The 22,005-nt window shown below is 45.0% G+C and overlaps 1 protein-coding gene across 1 annotated transcript in view; it reads left to right on the forward strand.

Moving 5' to 3' along the window:
* KIAA1549 (KIAA1549 ortholog) overlaps positions 1 to 22,005 on the forward strand; it is a 139,453-nt gene that overhangs the window by 34,630 nt on the left and 82,818 nt on the right. Inside the window, exon 2 of the mRNA XM_081800905.1 lies at positions 17,792 to 20,491. Within this exon, the coding sequence (XP_081657031.1) occupies positions 17,792 to 20,491 (2,700 nt within the window). The remainder of the gene's footprint in view (positions 1 to 17,791; positions 20,492 to 22,005) is intronic.

A 22,005-nucleotide genomic window follows, 5' to 3' on the forward strand; every position in this document is an offset into this window, starting at 1 on the left:
TACTGTTTATTAACTTCTCTGAGTATGGGACAGGGAAGAAAAAGATTCAGGTTCTTTTTTGCTATTTTCTTGAAACTCTGGTTAAGGGGTTTGGGAAAAAGTGAAATTGACCATCATGTTTTAAAGTTATTTTAGTACTTCATTCATCTCTCCTTGGGAAGGGACTAAAATAAATGTACTGCTTTGAGATATTCTGACATTTTATTTCCTCCTCCTTTCCTCCTTCATAATTCTCATAATTTCCAAGATTTCCTTTATTTTTTATTCACTATCTTTTAGGAACTTTGAATTTAAGAGAGAGTCAGACAGACATAGGCTTTATTCTATTATGCGCAGAATTAGTAATTTATCAATAATCTTTCTAAAGAACAGTACAGAAATGAACATCTTTGTATTGAATTAATCAGGTGACTTAAGAAATGTTCTCAAACACACACAAATATGTTATTATGTAATCATGTTATTGTTTCAGACACCAAATAATAATTATTCCTTCTGTGAGTATTTCTCAAAAGTGTTAGGAATATCTTTTAATTAACACAGGCTTAAATAACTTCCAACCTCCCTAATGAAATAATGGATGTAAGCAATAATCATCTTGACTATTTAATCATTAGGTGAAAAGTTGATGAAGAGTCTTACCATGTTGGTAAAGCAGACTGTCACCACCTAAAGCCCCTGATCAAGTTTAGCGTCACTCAACGTGGGATAGCCAGGCATCAGTCACCTCCTGAAGTGTTGCCATGGGAAGTACAAAAGACCACCTAGAAAATATTCTTGCTAAAAATATTAATCCTGAATCTAATGAAGGCTCTCGATGTAATGACCAGTTTATAGAAAATTTGGGGGTTAGAAGAACATGTTAAATGACACCATGAGAATATAGTTAGCCAAATATGGAATATGGGCTGGCTATGGGGACAAATGACCTTTTTCTTTAACAAGTAAATTGTGAGAGCTTAAAAAAAGAAAAAAGGAGGAGGAAACTCTTGTAGAGTAAGAGAGACTTAGGAGACACATCACCCAAAGCAGTGTGTGTTCTTGGTTTGGATCCTGATTTGCAAAAAGCAATTGAACAAACATATTTGGAGGCCATCAAGGAGAACTAAGTATGGAACATGTAATTAGATGATATTAGGAATTATTTTTAATTTTGTTGGCTGTGATAATGATTGTGGTTATGGTTTTTTAAAGTGTTTATCAGAGTATTTATTGGTGAAAAGAATAGTACGTGGGATTTGCTTTACTCTTGTTAAAAAAAAAAAGTGGGGCATATAGGAAGAGAACATGGCCAAGAGTTGGTGTTGAAGCTTGGTAATGGGTTCTAGTCTTTCTGTTTTTGTGTATGTCTGAAAATTTCATAATAAAAAGTTTAAAATGCTGAAATTGGTTTAGTGGTGGCATTTAGACACTTTAAAATAGCAAAAACAAATATAGAACTCTGTACACTGGTAAAGCCTCAATTTTGGAAAATTGCCTTTTGGCTTATCTACATATTTGGTCTGGTTAGTTTCTTGGCAAATTAGTATTTACATTAACTTCATGTTATTCCTCACCCTGGAGTCCCACGGAGCCCTCAAATAAACCAAGAGAAGTCATAATTATAGATACTTAGAGAGTTAATGCTATGGATAATTGCTAATCAGTAGGCTCTTCATACCAATAAGCAGGCAGAAGAGGGGGTTTGGGAAAGATTGTCAGTGAATGGAAATAAACTAAGTAAGGATGAGAATAATTTGTGTGCTTGACTGAATTGGATTGTAGAAGGGTATGTAAATAGCACTCTGTCTGGTATGATTACTAAAGGTCGCCCCTTCTGATTGCTGCAGAAAACTGGGTTCTCTTGCCGCCCCTTAAATGAACTAGAGTTACAGGAGTTGAACTTTTTTTCTCTCTCTCTCCCTTGATGGGGTCATTTGACTTCAGTCATCATCTTTCCGCAGAGAATCACCAAATCTGTCTCCCCAGCCCCAGTGGCTCTTTTGAGCACTAGAATCACATTTCTACCCACCTGGGGTTGACTTCCTGCCTTCTGCACCAGCCTCGCCCCCAGCCAGACTCCCCTCGCCGGCTCTGTGCCCCGCACACCAGCTATATTCACATCTTTCGACATCTTTCCTGCCTCAGGCTTTTGCGTGCACCATCTCCTTTGCCTGGAGCAATCTTCCACTCTCTTTTTCTTCTGGCTTCTCGTCTTCTAGGTGTTGGCTCAGACACAGCCTCCTCAGGGTTGATCTTCCTGATCTTTGCCCATCATTCTGGGTCTCCAGCATCTTCCTCGTTTCCTTAGCAGCCTTCTGAGTTTGTAACTCCTGTCTCCTCTCCTCCAGTGTGAAGTCCCTGAGCAAGCAGGGGACCATTCTGGCTTGGTAGAGTTCTGAGCAAGGAGTGATAAGGACTCAAACTCTTTTTTTTTTTTTTTTTTTTTTTAGGACTCAAACTCTTAAGTAGTGGTAATGGGGATGAGGGATCTGAGAGTTCTTGGAAAGACCCTGCCGTGAGAATGAGTGTGAGCTGGCGTGGAGGGCTGGTCAGGGGGTTCTTAGGGGCAGATACTCAGGTGGAGTTCTCTGTAGTGGGCAGTTGAATCTGTGACTCAGAATCACCTTGGACTTCTTCTCTCTTGCCCTGTCCATCCCGCCAGCTGCTGAGTCTTGCAGGTTTTACTTTTGTGTATCTCTCTGACTTGTGGCTTCTTTTCCTTTCCTGTGTGATCATGCTCTGTTCCTGCTTGCCCCGTTGGCCGTGTACCTGAGCGTGGGATGGATCACTGTTTCCTGCTTCTGTCACGTTGCTCTTTCTGCAGGGTAGCTGCTAACAAGGCCCCTTTGCTCAAAATACCCAGTGGATCCCCATTGCCTACGGACTTTCTCACATTCCTCAGCCACCTTTTCTGGTCTTCTCTGCAGCTGGTTGGAGCCGCTACTGTTTGTTACCCAAACACATCCCACATTGTCCAGACTTGGAGCCTTTGTCTATGTGACTGCTTCTAGCCAGAATGGCTCCTCTCTGTCTTTTAAGCCTCCTGCCCCCCTGATAAAATAGGAGAGCTTAATTCAGAGCTGAATTAAGGAATTGAGCCTGTAGCATAAGCTCTTTACTGTTCGTTGGAATTAGACCCACCCAGCGAGGCAGTGATGTCTCCTGGTCACTTAGTTATGGGCTTGTGCGTTTGCGTGGACTCGAATGGCTGCTGGGTCCTGTGTTTGGGAGGGAAAGTGCCTCTTCATGCTGAGTCATGGGATGTCGTGTGCCATTCCGGCCCTGAGTGTAACCAGAGACAGAAGATTATCTTTTTTTTTTTTTAAGATTTTATTTATTTATTTGACAGAGAGAGACACAGCGAGAGAGGGAACACAAGCAGGGAGAGTGGGAGAGGGAGAAGCAGGCTTCCCGCTGAGCAGGGAGCCCGATGCGGGGCTCGATCCCAGGACCCTGAGATCATGACCTGAGCCGAAGGCAGACGCTTAACGACTGAGCCACCCAGGTGCCCCGACAGAAGATTATCTTGAAGCTGATGGTGTCCTTTTCCCTGTTGTTATGGGGCTGTGTTTTGAATTAAATTATTTTAGAAACAGATGGCTGACTGAGAATTTTTTGCCTTTGTTCTTAGTGAGTTGGGAGTTTAGTTTGGCTGGTTTGGGTTGCTTGCAGTGCTGACAGCCTTGCCTTGCAGGTTGGTAAAAGAGGATTGCGTTTTATTTAGGAAAGAAGAGAGCAAAGCAAACCAACAACTTCCGATAAATACTCTGTACCATGCTTTGAATTAAGCCAACATTTCAATATCTTTATCTGCTCAAATGAGAAAATCATGCGCGAAGCCGATATAGTAGCCCCCCAGCCCCTTACCCATGAGGTATACATTCCAAGGCCCGTTTCCGTGGATGCCTGAAAATGTGGATAGTACTGAACCCTATATATACTATGCATACATACCTGTGGTAAAGTTTAACTTAAAAATTAGCATAGTAAGAGATTAACAACAATAACTAGTAATAGAATGGAACAGTTATAACAATATACTGTAATAAAAGTTATAGTTTGTACTGTACTCAGCCTTCTTGTGTTGATGGGAGATGATGAAATGCCTACGTGACAAGGTGAAGTGAGGTGAATGACGTAGGCATTGTGATGTCATGTTAAGTCTCTGTTGACTTTCTGAGCTTACGTCAGAAGAAGGATCATTTGCTTCTGGACTGCAGCTAACAGAAATTGTGGAGTGAAACCGTGGATAAGGAGATAGGGGACCAGTGCACTGATGTTTTAGCTGTCATAGTATGGATTTTTAAAAAAGCTTTGTGGTACCATTATTCAGTATTTTGTGTAGTTGTTCTCTGAAGTTACTCATTAGTTCTCTCCATGTTTTAGTGAAGTCACTCATTGTTACGTGTTCCCATCTCTAGAGGAGGAAATGGAAGGTGTAGCTAATTATCAGGGATTTCTCTAGGGGACCTGAGCAAGTTTGAGGTAGAACGGGACCCATTTCTCTGTGGAATGTTCTGGAGCTTTTGGCCCTGCTGTCTCCCTCTCTGACTGGGATTGTATTCTACTGGTGCTGAAGAGCTGTGCTTTTTATTAGCTAAAACTGAAACACCCTCCTCTATGGACGTAGTGGCCATTTGTCACTTTGGGAGGCCACCCTTTCCCTTTTCGAAAAATCTTTCATCATGTGAGGGTCAGAGAGGACTGCAGCGTTGATGAGGCAATGTGGCATGGGATTTAGGCATGGCCAGTGGGATCCTCCTCCCAGCTGGATTTTGAGCGTTGAGGATGTTTTGCCACGAAGCAGAGGAATGGTGGGTCCACTGGCAGCTGGGCCAGTGGAGACCCGACTTGGTTTCACCAGTGGACACGCTCGGCAGTGGGCTTCTCTGCTGCCCAGCTGCACGTGGCTCTTGTCTGTGTTCTGAAACTGATCTGCCTTGTCCGTTCTGTGGACCCTCTGGTCACCTTCCATTGAATTCCCCTCCTGCTTATGTGGTCAGAGCTGTTGCCACTGCAAACAACAGAGAACCCTGAGAAAACCTACAGCATAAGCAGAGGGGCCTATTTCAGGCCTGTACATAGAAAGTCAACACACGAATGCTCATTTTTCAGGTAGTGATTTTCAGGAACCCTATATCTTACCAGCCGAAGAGGGAACTGAGACCCAGGAATGTGACCTGAGTTACTCAAAGTTAGCAGTTAATTAACTGTGGTAGACCAGGGTAAGGCCCAAGGCCCCCAGGCTCTTGTTTCTGGTAATCCCTGCCCCATCCCAGCGCCTCTTGTTTGAATCAGGAATGAAAGATGTATCCTAGCCTCTTGGGCCGTTATAACAGAATGCCACAGACTGCGTGGCTTAAACATCAGACATTTATTTTCTCATAGTTCTGGAGGCCGTAAGTTCAAGATCAAGTGCCAGCAGTGTTGGTTTCTGGGGAGGCCTCTGTCTGCTTACAGATGGTGCCTTCTTGCTGTGTTCTTGTGTGGCCTTTTCTCCGTACCAGTGTGCCGAGAGAGAGCGAGCTCTGGTGTCTCTCCCTCTTCTCAGAAGGACACCGGTTCTGCTGGATCAGGACGGCACCCCTATGATCTCATGTAACCACATCCACCTCTGCAAAGGCCCATCTCTAAATACAGCCTTACTGGGGGTTAGATCTTCAACATATGAATTTTTTTGGGGGGGGTCACAATCCAGCCCATACCAGATGTGAAATATAGAAATATGGACATTTTTAGAAGATTTGATTTATTTATTTGAGAGAGAGAGTGCACAAGTAGAGGGAGAGGCAGAGGGAGAGGGAGAAACAGACTCCCCGCTGAGCTGGGAGCCTGACATGGGGCTCGATCCCAGGACCCCAAGATCATGACCTGAGCTGAAGGCAGACGCTCAACCATCTGAGCCACCCAGGCGCCCCTAGAAATATAGACATTTTAATGTTGTCTGTGACTTAGTAAAAGCTGAGCAACAAAAGATGTCAAAGGAAGATTTCTTCTTTTTTTTCTTTTTAGAGAGGGAGAGAGAGCGGGTTGGGGTGCAGAGGGAAAAGGAGAGAGAGAATCTTAAACAGGCTCCACGCTCAGCACAGAGCCCAATGCGGGGCTCCATCTCATGACCCTGAGATCATGACCTGAGCTAAAATCAAGAGGCAGATGCTTAACCAACTGAGCCACTCACACGCCCCCAAAGGAGGATCTCTAAAAGAAGTTGTGCATAGTATTGAGATCTTCAAGTATCAGGACTATGCAGTCAGGTACTTAACATTCACCCTGAGAGCTCATCAATGATTGTTCTTTGGGTGAGTCCCCATATCCAACTGTAGCCCAAAATGCTGATTTGGGAACAGCAGCTTTTCCTCACATGGGACGTGAAACCTGCTTTCTGGTTTTGGATTGTAGCTCCATGGGAGAGCCTGACGGTGTTGTTCATGTCTGTAGGCAGCCCTGCTCCCTACTCCATGTCTGTTTCACACATTCTTCACTGTCTCGGTGCACTCTGCCCTATGCTACCTCTGACCAGAATTCCCTTATGTTCTCACTAGCATGTCTATACAACTGACCAGTTTCTGCTCTCCCCTTCTCAGTCTGTCATCTAATTGAGGATCAAAGGCCACTTCCCCTCTGGATGCCATTTCTTCTTCCTTCTCAGCCACTGGGGTTCCTCACTTATCCACTGCCTCTTCCATCTCTTCCTTTTTTCTGGATTGTTCCATTGGCATTGCTCTAGTCCAGTACCTTTCAAAGGAAGGTCCCTGTACTTGCATTAGAATTGCCCATGGCCATGCCTAAATCCCATGCCACATTGCCTCATCAACCTTGCAGTCCTCAGTCTGCTTGTCATCTCACATTCCTGGTTCCCCCTGCTTCTCAGATTTCTCCTTCCTTTTGTAGGTTTATCTCCAGGCTCATATATCTGTTTGCAAACTTGATATCTCCATGTGGATTTCTCTAAAAAAAAAAAAAAATCTCAGGCTAGTGCTCTCAAACTTTAATGGGCACATGAATCACCTGGAATCTTGTTGAAAGCAGTTTCTGACCCACTAATGTCTTGATGGGCCAAAGAGGTTGCATTTCTGAAACATCCGTGGTGATGCTGATGGCCTGCAGCCCACACTGAATAGCAGAGTTCTGGAAGGAAAGACCACTCTAATGTAAGCCACCATCATCTCAAGCTTCGACTATTGTGAGCACATTACCAGTCTCTCCACATCTCCTCTTGCCCCCTGTTAACCTGCTCTGTACACTGCAGCAGGAGGGAATTTTAAAACCATTCTTCTGGTCATGTCATTCTCATGTTTCTAAATGCGTTTGATGGCTTCCCATTGCGTTTATGAAATCGTTATCCTCAACATCATGGCTTCCAAGCCTTGTGTGTTCTGATGCCCTACTTCCCTCTGACTCCATTTTGGGGGCACTTTATTTTTCCTTCCTTCTTTCCCAGACACACTGGTCTTCTCTGTGTTCTTCACTGGGCTGCATTCCTAGTTCTTCCTCCATCTATCCCACCCCACTGGACCTTGTACAGATCCCACATCCTCTGCCCAGGTGATACCGTGCAATGAGCTGGCCTGCAAAGTCTTGTCTTCCATCCAAGATGAGATAAGGAACTTAGACCAGAGCACGAATTGACCCTTTGTGGAGCATGCTTTCTGGTTCCGCTGACAGTTACATTTTTGTATCATGACCTACTCTCTGAAGAAGCCATGCATTGAGTTACATGCTGGCTCAAGCACCTTTTCTCATTCCAGGCCAGTAGTGAAAAGTGCAAACACTTTGAGTAACATCGGTCTGGGATACTCTTGTCCATGTTCATACTACATACTACATACATGCACATGTACACACATGTGCACACAGACTTTACACCTCCAGGCACACGTGGCTTTAAATGAGAAAGGCAAAACCTTAAAACTTTTAGAAGACAATATAAGACCATCGTTATGCCTTTTGACGTAGGGAAGGATTTCTTAAACCTCTGTGTTAAGACCAATGCATGTGAACCTCAGACAATAACAGAAAAGATTGGTGAATTTGACCATATTAAAATTGAGAACTACTGTTCATGAAAAGGCCACATAAAGAGAATCAGACAATAAGCTACAGAACTGGGAGAAGTTATAACTGACATTGGATTAGTATCCAGAATATATCAAGAATGCCTTTAAATCAGAAAGAAAAAGACAACCCAATAGCAAAATGGGCAGTAGAATTGAAAAGATATCAGAAGAGGCAACATGAATGGCTAACAGATATGGAGAAGGTGCTCGGTCTATTATAATCAGGGAAATGCAAATGAAAACCTTAAAACTCTTAAGGTTTCACACCAACCAGATTAGTAAAAATGTGAATATCAGGAGTCTTTAAGTATTGGTGAGAATTTATAGCAATCAAGTGTGGGAGTCTAAGTTGATTCAACTACTTTGAAAGATTACTTGGCATTATTTAGTAAAATTTCAGATGAACATCTCCTCTGACCCAGCAGTTCTTTTTTTTTTTTTTTTTTTAAGATTTTATTTATTTGAGGGCACCTGGGTGGCTCAGTCTGTTGAGCGTCTGCCTTCGGCTCAGGTCATGGTCCCAGGGTCCTGGGATCGAGTCCCACATTGGGCTCCCTGCTTGGCGGGGAGCCTGCTTCTCCCTCTCCCACTCCCCCTGCTCATGTTCCTGCTCTCGCTGTCTCTTTCTCTGTCAAATAAATAAATAAAATCTTTTAAAAAAGAGATTTTATTTATTTGAGAGAGAGAACGAGCAGGGGGAGAAGCAGAGGGAGAGAGAAAAGGAGAAGCAGACTCCCTGCTGAGCAGGGAGCCTGACATGGGGCTTGATCCCAGGACCCTGGGATCATGATGCGAGCCAGAGTCAGACACTTAAACCAACTGAGCCACCCAGGTGCCTCTTAACCCAACAGTTCTGTTCTCGTGCATGTGCACACACACACATGCACACATGCACATACATTCTTAAAACACAGGTGCACACACACAAACATATACAAATACATACATGTGCACATGCATGCTCAAACATTTATATTTTATATATACATTTGTGTATCAAAAGATGAGTAAGAAAGTTCATATCAGAAATGTTTGGGGCACCTGGGTGACTCAGTCAGTTAAGTGTCTGACTCTTGATGTCAGCTCAGGTCTTAATCTCAGGGTGGTGATTTCAAGCCCCACATTGAGCTTCACACACTGGGCATGCAGCCTACTTAAAAAAAGAAAAAAAGAGGGGCACCTGGGTGGCTCAGTTGGTTAAGCGTCTGCCTTCGGCTCAGGTCATGATCCCTGTGTCCTGGGATTGAGTCCCACATCAGGCTTCCTGCTCAGTGGGGAGTCTCCTTCTCTTTCTCACTCTCCCTTTTCCCCTCCTGCTCATGCTCTCTCTCTCTCTCTCTCAAATAAATAAAAATGAAATCTTAAGAAAAGAAATATTTATAAAAGCAACATTGACAGTAGTCCAACTGTTCATCAACAATAGATAGATAAATAAATTTTATAATATTCGTACCATGGAATTCATGTTGAAGTGAGAATAATTACATGCAAAAAATATACTTGGATGAACCTAAAAAAATATGGAGTGAAAAATAAGTTGCAGCAGAATATATGCAATATAATTCCATTTTGATAAAGTTTGAAAACACACCAAGCTGGAGAGTATGTATTCTTTAGGGATACACACATGTGGTAAGACTATAAGGAAAAGGAAGGCTGTGAGAAAGGCATAGTTCAAGAGTGATTCTCTCAGTGGAAGGGAAGGGGGGGGAGGGGTCCCCAGGGGATGCCAGAGGAAAGGGCAATCTTTTTTCTTAAACTGGGTGATGGGAACTCAAGTGTTCTTTGTATTATTATCTATATACCTGGCAAATATGTTTTTATAAATAGCATTTCTTATCTTGATTATTTGATAATAAAACCAGTACCAGTTGGAAGAGAGAGTGATCTAGTAGAAGGTATTAGTATACAGTTGGGTTTGGAAAAAGAAAGGGAAGGAAGATACTGTTTTCTAAACTAGGGAGAAAAATGGGAAGGGGGGAGGATGGTATTTGTTTTAAAGATTTATTTATTTATCCTAGAGACACAGAAAGAGTGTGAGCAGGGGGAGGGGCAGAGGGAAAGGAAGAGAATCCCAAGCAGACTCCCCCACTGAGCGCAGAGCTGGATTTGGGGCTTGATCCCGCCTGACCCGGAGATCATGACCTGAGCCAAAATCAAGAGTCAGAGGCCCAACCCACTGAGCCACCCAGGCAACCCCGGAGGATGATTTTAATAACGGCACTAAAATCTTCTTCAGGATAACCCAAGAACTGTAAAAAGAATAAAAGTCGCTAAACATTGACCAAATTGGGCAGTAGTTTAACTATCTGGTTTTTTTTTTTTTTTTAAGTCTTAGAAATCCTAGAGGGCAGGGCTCTTGTTTGGTAGTAGGCTTAATATCCACACAGAGTTGAGATGACTCCTTATGTTTCGAAAGTTCCACAGTTTAACAAAGAAGCAAAAGTAATGGTTCTATTTGGATTAAAGCTCTTCAGAGGTTTTTGCTGCTGGTTTCCCAGGCCAGCCCTCCGAGGACGTGTTGTTTTCCTAGCACCCAGGCCTGCACATGTGAGCTGTCTCCAGGGGGATGGTGAGGCCTCTCGGCTCTGAAGGCAGGCCTATGCATGGGCTTCAGTAGCACAAAATAATAGTATATGCTTTCAGCTCCTTTGCAATGTAATATAACTTGGCATGTTTTCCAACGTAATTTCTTTACTAGCAATTGTAATTAAATGGACTGATTTGACTAAGTGTGCTGTGGTGTGTGAGGAGCCTTCAATCACTGAGAATTTATGAACCTGCCTTCCCTAAGGCTGCCTAGGGCCCGGGTGCTATTTTAAGCAAGTCAGCTTAAAGTGCTTGAGCCTCCTTTGCGATGTGATGGGATCGACTAAGGTCTTAAAGGATCCATTCAGGTCGGAAAGTCCAAGATTCCATGATCGACTACTGTATTTGGGGATGATTTCCAGTTAGAACAATATCACTAAAAAGAAGAAAACAAAAAAAATTATCTTGCTTGGGTAAGACCAACAAGTTCCTAGAGACAGTTAGGCATCTCCCTTGTGGATTTCTAAAAACTTCTTAAAAAGCTTTATAAGAGATTTTTAAAAGCTTTTGTTTTTTCAAAGAGCTGTTTTAGGTTCACTGAACAGCGAAATTGAGCGGAAGGTGTAATTTCCTGTATGTCCTCTCCCCCTACACATGCACGGCCTCCCCCACCATCAGCATCTGCCAGCGAGTGGCATGTTTGTTACAAACTGTGAATCTACGTTGACAAATCATTTGTCACCCAGAGTCCATAGTTTATACCTTAGGGGTCATTCTTGCTGTTGTACGTTCTGTGGGTTTGCCTTGTGAATTTTTAAGCCCCGTGAATCCACACAGCAGTAGGACAGTCCCTGCTCTGTTACATACATCGTGGCAAGATGGGAGCCCAGGTGGACAAGGTAGGCACCCAATAAGTCTGTGTTGTGCAGTCTCCATGGGAGAAAGTGCCTCAACATGGGCTGTTCAGTGTGGCTGCAGACGTGGCAACTGCCTGAGAGAGACACAGAAACTCAGCGCCCACCCCAGCCCTGCTTTTGTTTTGTGAAGATTTTATTTATTCATTTGAGAGAGAGAGAGACAGAGACAGAGGACAAGCAGAGGGAGAGGGAGAGGGAGAAGCAGACTCCCTGCTGAGCTGGGAACCTGACATGGGGCTCGATCCCAGGACCCCGGGATCATGACCCGAGCCGATGGCAAACACTCAACCATCTGAGCCACCCAGGCGCCCCCAGCGCCTGCCTTTTAACAAGACCCCCGCCTCATTCCCGTGCACGGAGTCTGAGGAGCACGGGTATCTCCCTAGCCCTTTGCCTTTCTCTCTGTCGGCACAGAGACAGCCTTTCACTCGGGTGAACTAACACTTTAGAACTTGAAAATTGATCTCCAGGACTTGAAATTAGAGTCTATGAAGGCTTTTCTGCTGGGAGAGACTCACTGGGGTTTTCTAACCTCTTCCTGAATTAACTACAGAAGTAATTCCCGTGGCATCCCAGCTGCTGTCGCTTCAGAGCTGGTTTCTCTCTCCTGGGGTTTGGCCAAAAAAGGGAGGAAAAAACAAAAAACAACAAACAACAAACCACATCACAGCTAGGCATACCTCACATTTCTTAGTGGGAAGTGTTTGTTCCTCTTTTTTACTGTGCAGAGAATTTTTAATCTTTTTGACCACTTTGCCTTCTCTGTTCCATTGTCCTTTGTAAACAGGGTGGATTGAATTCTAACTGGCATCAGATACTTGGGCTTATAAATTAGCCCAAAAATGTTGCTTTTCTTTGCTGTTTTATCTCTTGTAGTCTTCCAGTGCATTTTCAAATATGTTTCTGATTCATTTTAAAAGGGATCATGCTCTCTATTCAGATCTTATATTTCAAAATAAATTAGATCATAGCAGAGTTTTAAAGCACACATAAAATGATTTGTCCTTAGAAGAACTTTCAAATCTATATGTTATATAGGTGGACAGAATGTTAATTTTATTACTTTTATTACTATAAATAGATTTATAACCGTTTACCCTTTACTGTGGAAAAGAACAGCTACAACTTACTTTACCATGGTTGTGAGAAGCATCGTGGTTACTTTTTTGCCCATGCTTGGAATATGACAGGTAAATAGTAAAAGTACATAGACAAGAAATCTTAGAGTGAGGTTGTAAGGAAGACAACAAATGCCTAATAATATTGAAATCTCTAAGAAAAGCTTTCCTTCTTTTATTCATTTTTATTTTATTTTATTTTATTTTTTTAAAAGATTTTATTTATTTATTCATGAGAGACAGAGAGAGAGAGAGAGAGAGAAGCAGAGGGAGAAGCAGGCTCCCCGCTGAGCAGGGAACCCGATGCGGGACTCGATCCCAGGACCCCGGGATCATGACCTGAGCCGAAGGCAGACGCTTAACCATCTGAAGAACCCAGGCGCCCTTTATTTATTCATTTTTAAAAGTCACATTACATAAAAAGGAGTGTGACCCTTTTAAATAAGCAGGTTATAGCTGGTGTAAGTTTATGACTTTCAAATGCTAATGGAACCAGTTAGAAATCTTTTGTCTAAATAAATATATGACTAAGTATCATGTACTAATTTTAGTGTATACACACAAAATCTATTCACAGACTTTTGTCTTAATCTTGATTTCCATTTCTGCTAATGAGTCACAAATACCTCTGGATGCCCTCTTTCAGTTTCTGTGGGATTGTAGTAAGCTATAGTAATTCTGTAGTATGTTTTTTAACCTCACAAATTACGTAGTAGTATTGTTCATTTATACCATCAGTATTGTTTAGACTTAGCCATATCTTTATCATTTATTTATCTTCTTTCTTCTCAGATCTTCCTTCTGGGGTAATTACTTTTCCTTTTGAAGTATATCCTTGCTTAGAGAGGCCCCTCTACTGAAGGTCTTCTGTTGGTATAATCACTTTCTGTTTATCAGAAAATGTCCCTATTTTAACAAATAGAGAGTATTGTTGGTTATTCAAATCTAAGATGTCAGATATTTTCTTTTAGTACTTTGAAAATTTTATTTCATTGTCACTTGGCTCCTAGTTCTGGGAAGTAGTTATGTGATGGTGATTAATTGCCAGTCCTTTCCTCTGACTCATTTACAGTTTCTTTCTGTCTTTGGTGTTCTGTAGTATCATCATCTGTGTAGATACGAGTATGTATGTATGTATGTATGTATGTATGTATTTATTTAGGGGAGGGGCACAGGGAGAGGGAGAGAGAATCCCAAGCAGGCTCCACACCCACTGTGGAGCCCAACACAGGGCTCAATCTCACAATCCTGAGATCATGACCTGAGCTGAAATCAAGAGTCGGACACTTAACTGACTGAACCACCCAGGTGACCCTGGATGTGGCTTGGGATTTCTTTGTTTTCCTGAATTGAAGGATTTATGTCTCTTACTAATTTTGGATAATTTTTAGCACTGTTTCTTTGAATATTGTCTTACCCAGCTCCCTCTATTATTTCTTTTAAAAACTTTTATCAAATGTATGTTGGACTGTCTCATTCTATCTTCCATACTTTTTTTTTTTTTTTTTTAGATTTTTTAAAAATTTATTTGACACAGAGAGAGAGATAGAAAGCACAAGCAGGGGGAGCAGCAGGCAGGCAGAGGGAGAAGCAGGCTCCCTATTGAGCAAGGAGCCTGATGTGGGGCTCGATCCCAGGACCCTGGGATCATGACCTGAGCTGAAGGCAGCCACTTAACCGACTGAGCCACTCAGGCGCACCCCCCCCCCTTTTTTTTTAAGTAGGCTCCATGCCCAGTGCAGAGCCCAGTGCGGGGCTTGAACTCATGATCCTGAGATCAAGACCTGAGCTGAGATCAAGGGTTGGATGCTTAACTGACTGAGTCACCCAGACACCCCACATCTTCTATACTTCTTAACTTCTTTTTAATATTTCTCATCTTTCTGTTTCTCTGTATTCCATTCTGTGTAATTTTCAGATCTATCTTCCAGTTCACTAAATCTCTCTTTAGCTATGTCTAAATTGCTATTTATTGTTTATTATGTATTGCATATTGAGTTTCAAAATTTTAACTCATATAAATTTTTAAAGTTTTTAAATTTAGGGGCGCCTGGATGGCTCATTTGGTTAAGTGTCTGCCTTCGGCTCAGGTCATGATCCCAGTGTCCTGGGATTGAGCCCTGCATTGGGCTCCCTGCTCAGCTGGGAGCCTGCTTCTCCCTCTGCAGCTCCCCCTGCTTGTGCTCTCCCACTTTCTCTGTCAAATAAATAAAATCTTTAAAAAATAATATAAGTTTTAAACTTTATTTAAGTAATCTCTGCACCCAATGTGGGACTCAAACTCACGACCCTGCGATTAAGAGTTGCACGCTTCTCCAACTGAGCCACTTAGGCACACCTTTATTTTTTCATTTCTAAATATTCTTTTAATTCTTTTTCAAGTCTTTCTGGCCATTTTTATATAGTCTCTTGCCCCTTACTCATGTTTTCAGTCTCCTCTTTATTATTATTATTATTATTATTATTATTATTTTTAAAGATTTTATTTATTTATTTGAGAGAGAGAATGAGATAGAGAGAGCATGAGAGGGAGGAGGATCAGAGGGAGAAGCAGACTCCCTGCTGAGCAGGGAGCCCGATGCGGGACTCGATCCCGGGACTCCAGGATCATGACCTGAGCCGAAGGCAGTCGCTTAACCAACTGAGCCACCCAGGTGCCCACCTCTTTATTATTTTAAGTGGATTAAACACACTTTAAAAAATGTAGCTCACATTCCAATATCTAAAGTCTTGGGGCGCCTGGGTGGCTCAGTCGGTTAAGCGTCTGCCTTTGGCTCAGGTCATGATCTCAGGGTCCTGGGATCGAGTCCCACATCGGGCTCCCTGTTCAGCAGGGGAGTCTGCTTCTCTGTCTCCCTGCCACCCACTCATGCTCTCTCTCACTTTCTCTCTCAAATAAATAAATCTTAAAGTCTTTACAGATCTGATACTATTTGGGTGGGCTTCTCTTGACTTTTTTTCATAGTACCTTACTTCCTTGTGTGTTTTGTAATTTTTAATTTTGCACTCATATTCTTGGACCTCTAGCTGCAGGACTACTTTGATGCCTGGTTTTCGAGTGTGTTCTTCTGGAGAAGATTTATGTTAACCTCTGATAGACACTGGAGACCTGGTCCACTTTAAATTATGATTCTAAACATACAGTTTTTAGGACCACACAAGTAGTATAGATTCCAAAGTTGGGAATGCTTTTTTTTTTTAGACCCTCACCCCCCCTGGGAATGCTTTTTATAAAATATCTGCATAAAGTCAAAGTTGAGACAGACACTTTTTCTCACTGTTCTCTGAGAGATGGGTATTTTTCTTCCTGATTCACTCTTTCCCTGAGAGTATGGCCCTTCTCAGGTCTGCATTTTTTTGGAGATGGTCTTCAGTTGGGTTCTTTACCTGTTCAGACCCAACACTCGTCCCTTATTCCCCTGTGGCCTAACCATTAGGCTATCTGGTCCAGTATCCCTCTATCCAATGACTGTAATGCTTGATGACCTTCCTAGTCCATCTCCTTCTTTGCTCCTGTGTTTAGCACATGTCCCTTTTTGTCTTGCAGGCTCATCCAGTCATGTAAAAGGATGTTTTTGAATAGTTACTAAGCATAATTAATTGTTATGATGTGGGAAGACTTCAAGATCTCCAGTCTGTCACGTTGCCAGGAATAGAACAGAAATAATTTACTTAAAAAAAAAAACAAAAAGAGAGCGCCTGGGTGGCTCAGTTGGTTAAGCGACTGCCTTCGGCTCAGGTCATGATCCTGGAGTCCCGGGATCGAGTCCCGCATCGGGCTCCCTGCTCGGCAGGGAGTCTGCTTCTCCCTCTCCCGCTCCCCCCTCTTGTACTCTTTCTCTCTCTCACTCTCTCTCTCAAATAAATAAATAAAATCTTTAAAAAAAAACCCAAAAAACAAAAAGAGTGAATTCAAGGTGATCTCTATAGTATTTCACACACTCATGTTCTGATGGACTGTTTGGATAAGCAAGAGGAGGGTATTATTATGGGTCATGATAGTTGCTCAGTCCCCAGCCTCTGTTGTAGTGGACAGTACCCTGTGCTCTGGGTCTTCAATAGGGGTTTGGGCCATTACAGATCCTGCCTCTGTATACACTGTATTTGAATGATAGGTGGAGATACCTCAACCACTTCTATGATAATGATGGCTGTGACAAGGATAAAGAATGTGAAAGTTTTGAGAGGACGATAGGATGCTTTTGGCACATATCAGAACTCGGTCCTCACCATTCATTCCTTTATTTATTCATTCATTTAACAGATGCTTATTGAGCTTGCACTATGTGTTGTTCACTGGGGTAGGCACTGGGAAAACAGATTGACGGTCCTTGTCCTCAAGAGGGTCACAGTGTAATGAGCGGACAGTTCATTTCAGTGAGGGATGATAAGGGATACGACAGGTAGAAGCCTCAGGAGAGGCACGGACTCAACTTTAGAGTACTAAGGAGGGAGGTGGTGTCTATGTGGAATCTGCAGGACCAGTAGGAGTGATTCAAGTGGAGAGCCAGGGAAGGGCATCCCAAGCAGAGGGAGAAGAATGTGCAGGGTCGCTAAGCCAGAGGGAATTTGGATTTGGGAACTGCAGGTAGTCAGGAAGGTGTGAGAGTGGAGCAGGGAATGATGAGAGCTGAGCCTGGAGGTAGTCGGGGGCCTCAGTGTGGGCAGCCCTAAACTAGGATCTTTTGAACTCTTACCTGGGGAGTGAGTGATGCTGTCAGACTTGTCATGTTCATTTCTCTTGAGAGCTGGCTCTTGTGGAAGAGCAGGAACGTGGGCTTGGGAATCAAGACAGGCTGATATTGAGATTCCAGCTTCACCTCTGGGTGATCATGTAACTGATGTAGTTACCTTCTCTGAACTCTCTTTCTTGTGTGATAAATGAGACAGAATGGACTAGACAACCTCCCAGGACCTCCTCTATATCCAGTATTCTGTGGTGTCATTTGCAAGTCAGAGAAAAAAATGTTAATGTCTGCTTACACACAAGCTTAAGTAAAGGTAGAGCTCACAGTTATGAATATTTGCAGATATTACCCTGAATGTAATTCTGGCAATTTCTGGCTCCCAAGTAGCTGTTTAACTTCTGTGTGTTGTACATATTCACAGTGAGTGGAGATTTTGAAACAGTGTTGGCAATATGACTTTGATTGCCTTGCAACTAACCCAGCTTTTACTTCCCTTGTAGATGAGCTCTTTCTGGAACAGCAAAACCTCTCTTTATCCTCCGTGGAGCTCATGATGAAGAAAAGCACCGTGCACAGCACTGCACATGTGGCCTTAACAGAAACTGCCCCAGGGTCCCAGGAAAGCAGTTCTCTCCACGTCATATCATCTCCATCCACCACTATTTTTGATACAATCTTTTTTAACCAAGGAACAATGACCCAAAGTATAGCAGATCACAGCATCTTGGTGGCAAATTATGTGTCGATGATGAGCAATGCGGTGGTCAGAGAGGATGATGAGATGGATAACTTTTTGCCAGAAGCTCCCTGGACCACTTCCCGCGTGGTTTCTCCGATTCGGTATCTCCCGGTCAGCCCGCCGGCGCTGACTCCATCCTCACCCATTATTTCTTTACAAGACCAACAGATGACATCAGCGTGGCAGAACACAATGCAACAACCAACAACGTATACCGAATCCCCCAGTCATTTCAGTGCTTTTCGGTCAGCTTTTCCCACATCCGAGGGCCTGCTTCCAACTCCTAGTAGGAACTTGGTGCTTTATCCTACTGACGCTTACGGGCACTCAGCGAGCAGGACTTTGCCGGAGATTGTGGCTTCAGGCACGGAGGAGGCAGAAACCCTTCTTTCTAGCTCTCTGTCTGCAGAGCCTCTGCCCTTAGGCAGTGGCCTGACTCAGCAGCCTTTGCCCTCCTGGGCGGAGGTCCCACCGCCTCCAGAGGATGTTCTGGCCACGGCCACGGCCAGATACCCTGAGGCGACCACAGCTGTGAGTCGTAGTCTAGAAGGAACCATCCTTTCTAGAACAGAGCCTGCCGCAGCTCTGGCACAGATGGCCCTTTCTTGTAGTGGCGGCAGCCCAAATTCGGCTTTGTTCTCATCTTCTCCTGCCTCCGTGTCCTCTTCTCCTCCATCAGCTGATGTTTCTTCTCACCCCTTTCTCCCCGGCAGCTCCGGTGAGACGTCGGAGCTGCCGGGCGACGCAGTGGTCGTCGCAGCCCTTGAGGACGACGCTCGCGGCCTGAGCCCGCTGTCGTCACTCAGACCGTCCACGGGGTGCGTGTCCTGCCGCGTGGCGTCGCCTCGGCTCGTCGCGTCAGCCAGCCTCCCGGGGGGGGAAGACGCGGGCTCGGGGGACGGCGCCGAGACCCTGTCGGTGACCGCACCGGAGGCCCGCGGCGGCGTCTCTCCGCCGAGCCGCGGAGTGGCGGACTTCCCAGAATTCGAAGAAGAGCCGCAGGACTTCAATACACGTTTCCCCTCCCGGCCGGTAGTTCCACTCTCTTCTCCCTCCGCGGGCGTCTCAGGAACGAGCGGTGGGGTTTCAGCCGAGGCGGGTGCGGGGAGTGTCGGGACCGGCCCGGTGCCTCCTTCCCGCGGCCACCTCTCTGCGCCGGCGTCACCCGATCCGGCGCCCTTGGGCTCCTCCTCTGTCCCCGAAACGCCGGGACCGCCAGGCGGCGGCGGGACGGCGGGGTTTCCCTGGGTCATCAGCAGCGTGCTGCCCGACTCGTCTGTCCCGCGCACCGCGGGCCACAACCGCCCCCCGCCCGCTCGCGGGGGCCCACGGCCTTCTCCGGCTTCCGCTCCGGGCGCGTCCGGGGAGCCTTCGCTGTTCCCTGACCCGGAGCCTGGCCGCTCTTCGGCACGTGAAACCGGACGGGCTTTGGAGTCCGCAGCCGGTTTTCTCTCAACTCCACCGCTGGAGCTCAGCAGCCTGGTCCCTTCATCTTCAGAAGGACTTGCCTCTCCGACTTTGGGGACAGCGAGTGCCGCGGCCGCTTTCGTTTCTCAGGCGTCCTCTGCCGCGGTTGAGACACTCGCACTGTCGGACTCTCTCCGTGCGCCGTCCGCCCCGCTTTCCGTTCCTGCTTCCACAAACTCTGAATTTTCTCAGCCCCGGCCGAGTTCAGACCTTCTTTTAAGTACATTCACGTTTCTTCCTGGCTACTCTGAAATGTCGCGCCTCTCAGGCCTCCCTTCTGATTCTCTCAAGTTCTCTGAAGCAGCAGCAGTTTCCCCGACAGGTCCCGAAGCTCATTTTACCTCAGCCCTCACTGAAACTACCTCCTATTTTGAGTTGTCACTCATTGCCCATGACTCTGCGGTCACCACCCTGGTGCCCTCCAGGTCTGAGCCCACCCTTGACGTTTTGACTCTTGGGACTCACTTCCCGTCACCTTTGACTGCTTTTCATACGACACCCATTTTAGCAGAATCTTCTCTCTTTCCAACTCCAACTCCAACACCTTCCAGTGACGAAGTCAGTGCTACGGGTGACCGCTCACCTGTCTTACCCTCTTTCTCCAAAGTCATTGCCAGGCCCACACTGCTGGTCACTGATGCGTACCTGTCGTCAGCATCCTTGTTTGTTTCTGAGGTGGTCCCCTCACCTCTTCCTACAGAGCCAATATTTGTGGGCCCATCATTCACACCCACAGAGTTACCAATGAACACCTCCACGGAACCCACCTCACCCAACACCAGTGCTGCCCCTGATCGTACTGTTGACAGCACCCCGAGCAGCAGAACTGCGAGTCAGAATCCCCCCGAGAGCAGTTCGGTGCGACCCCCGCCATCCCTTCATCCCGTGCCCACCTCCACTTCTGAAGCAACTGTTGGTACTCCGGCACTGGTCACCACCAAGCCGCCATATGTGTGTGATATTACAGTTCCCGATGCCTATTTGATCACAACCGGTAAGGCTCCACTTCAAGTCACCTCTTGGTTGGGGTGATCTTTCTAAGGTGCTTGTACGGAATGCCTCTGTGACATACAGCATCCTGGGAAAGAGCGGGGGCTTCGGCCCCAGGGAGCCCCTGGGTGGTAACCCTCACTCCTTCCCCTTTCTCCTGTGAGTTCTCTGGACAGTTAGTCTCTTGACCTCTCGGTTTCCTCAGTTGTCAAAAAGGATAACTGTGGTATCTACGTTGTTGGGTTATTGTAAAGATTTAAATGCATCATTGCACATAAAGTACTTAACCCAGTGCTTGGCACATAAGAAACACCCACAAAATGCTACATATTAGTAGTAGCACTAAGAGAGATAAAAGATTTAGATGGAGGCTTAGGAGCGTTTGCTAGGATCTTTGCCTTTGGAACTCATAGCCTGGTGGATGCGTAGATGGCACGATTAAAACAAAAACCTTCGTGTTTAGCTCAAGCAGATGCACAAATGGGTAAGGGCAACCGCTACAATTTCTTATTCTTTTCCTTGAAAGGAGGGAGCACTTTGCCCCTACGTGTTCCTGTAAATGTCACTTAGATCCTGAGATTCCGAGAAAGAAACAGGGAGCAGCTAAATGTCTGATCTCAGTTATAAACTTTGATCTCCACCCTGGTCCACAGCCCAAGTGACTGGCTGACAAGCAGCAGCTTCCCTTGTATCTGCCCAGCTGCTTTAGTCTCGTGAAATCAGAGCACGTTTGACGTCATATCTGTACATGTCCAGTGACTGTGGCCTGCTTGGTTGGGTTCTCCAGCTTGTTCTTCATCAGGAATGACAGGCTGCGTGTTAAGTCTTGCGACCTGTTAATATACTTAAATACAATATAATATTGATGTGCAGCCTGGCTCTGTGTGTTGTTGATTTTGGTGGGAATGGAGGATAGAAATGAAGAAAGGGGAAAGAAGTTGATAGAAGTAGAGGAGGAATGGAGTGGAGTGGAGAAGGAAGAAGAACAGGGAAACGTAAGGTGAGGAAGGAGAAGGAGATCATGCTGTGAGGTAGGCCATGCATCCTCTGCTCATCATGGTGGTGCCACCACCCTCTGAGGTCGTGGGGAGAAGCTGAAGCCTTTACTCTCTTAACTCCCTCCCTCCCCTAAATAAGGAACCATTTATTAATTCATTTGACAAATAATTATGCCTTTAGAAGGTTTGAGGGTAATCTACATGAATGACATGGATCTGACCTTCAAGGAGCTTAGATTCTAGTAGGGTAGACACAAGCCATGTTTTCTTGGAAGTTGTGATAAGAATGGTTGAAGCAGAGTTCTATAAAAGTGACTTTTGAGATAGATGATGAGGGATGGGTTTGGAAGGATGTGAATTGGAGGTGCACACTCAAGAGGGCTGTCGTCTGGAGATGAAGGGAAGTGTCCTTCTGGTGGAAGGCGTGAACACAGGTGGAGAGGTCAGACAGCCCAACAACATTCAGCCTGGCTGGTAATTAGACTGTGAAATGGGAGGAGGAAGTAATTATGCTAGGAGA

The sequence above is a fragment of the Leptonychotes weddellii genome, chromosome 12 (assembly GCF_054177405.1).
Source record: "Leptonychotes weddellii isolate Sample4059 chromosome 12, ASM5417740v2, whole genome shotgun sequence".
Classification (NCBI taxonomy): domain Eukaryota; kingdom Metazoa; phylum Chordata; class Mammalia; order Carnivora; family Phocidae; genus Leptonychotes; species Leptonychotes weddellii.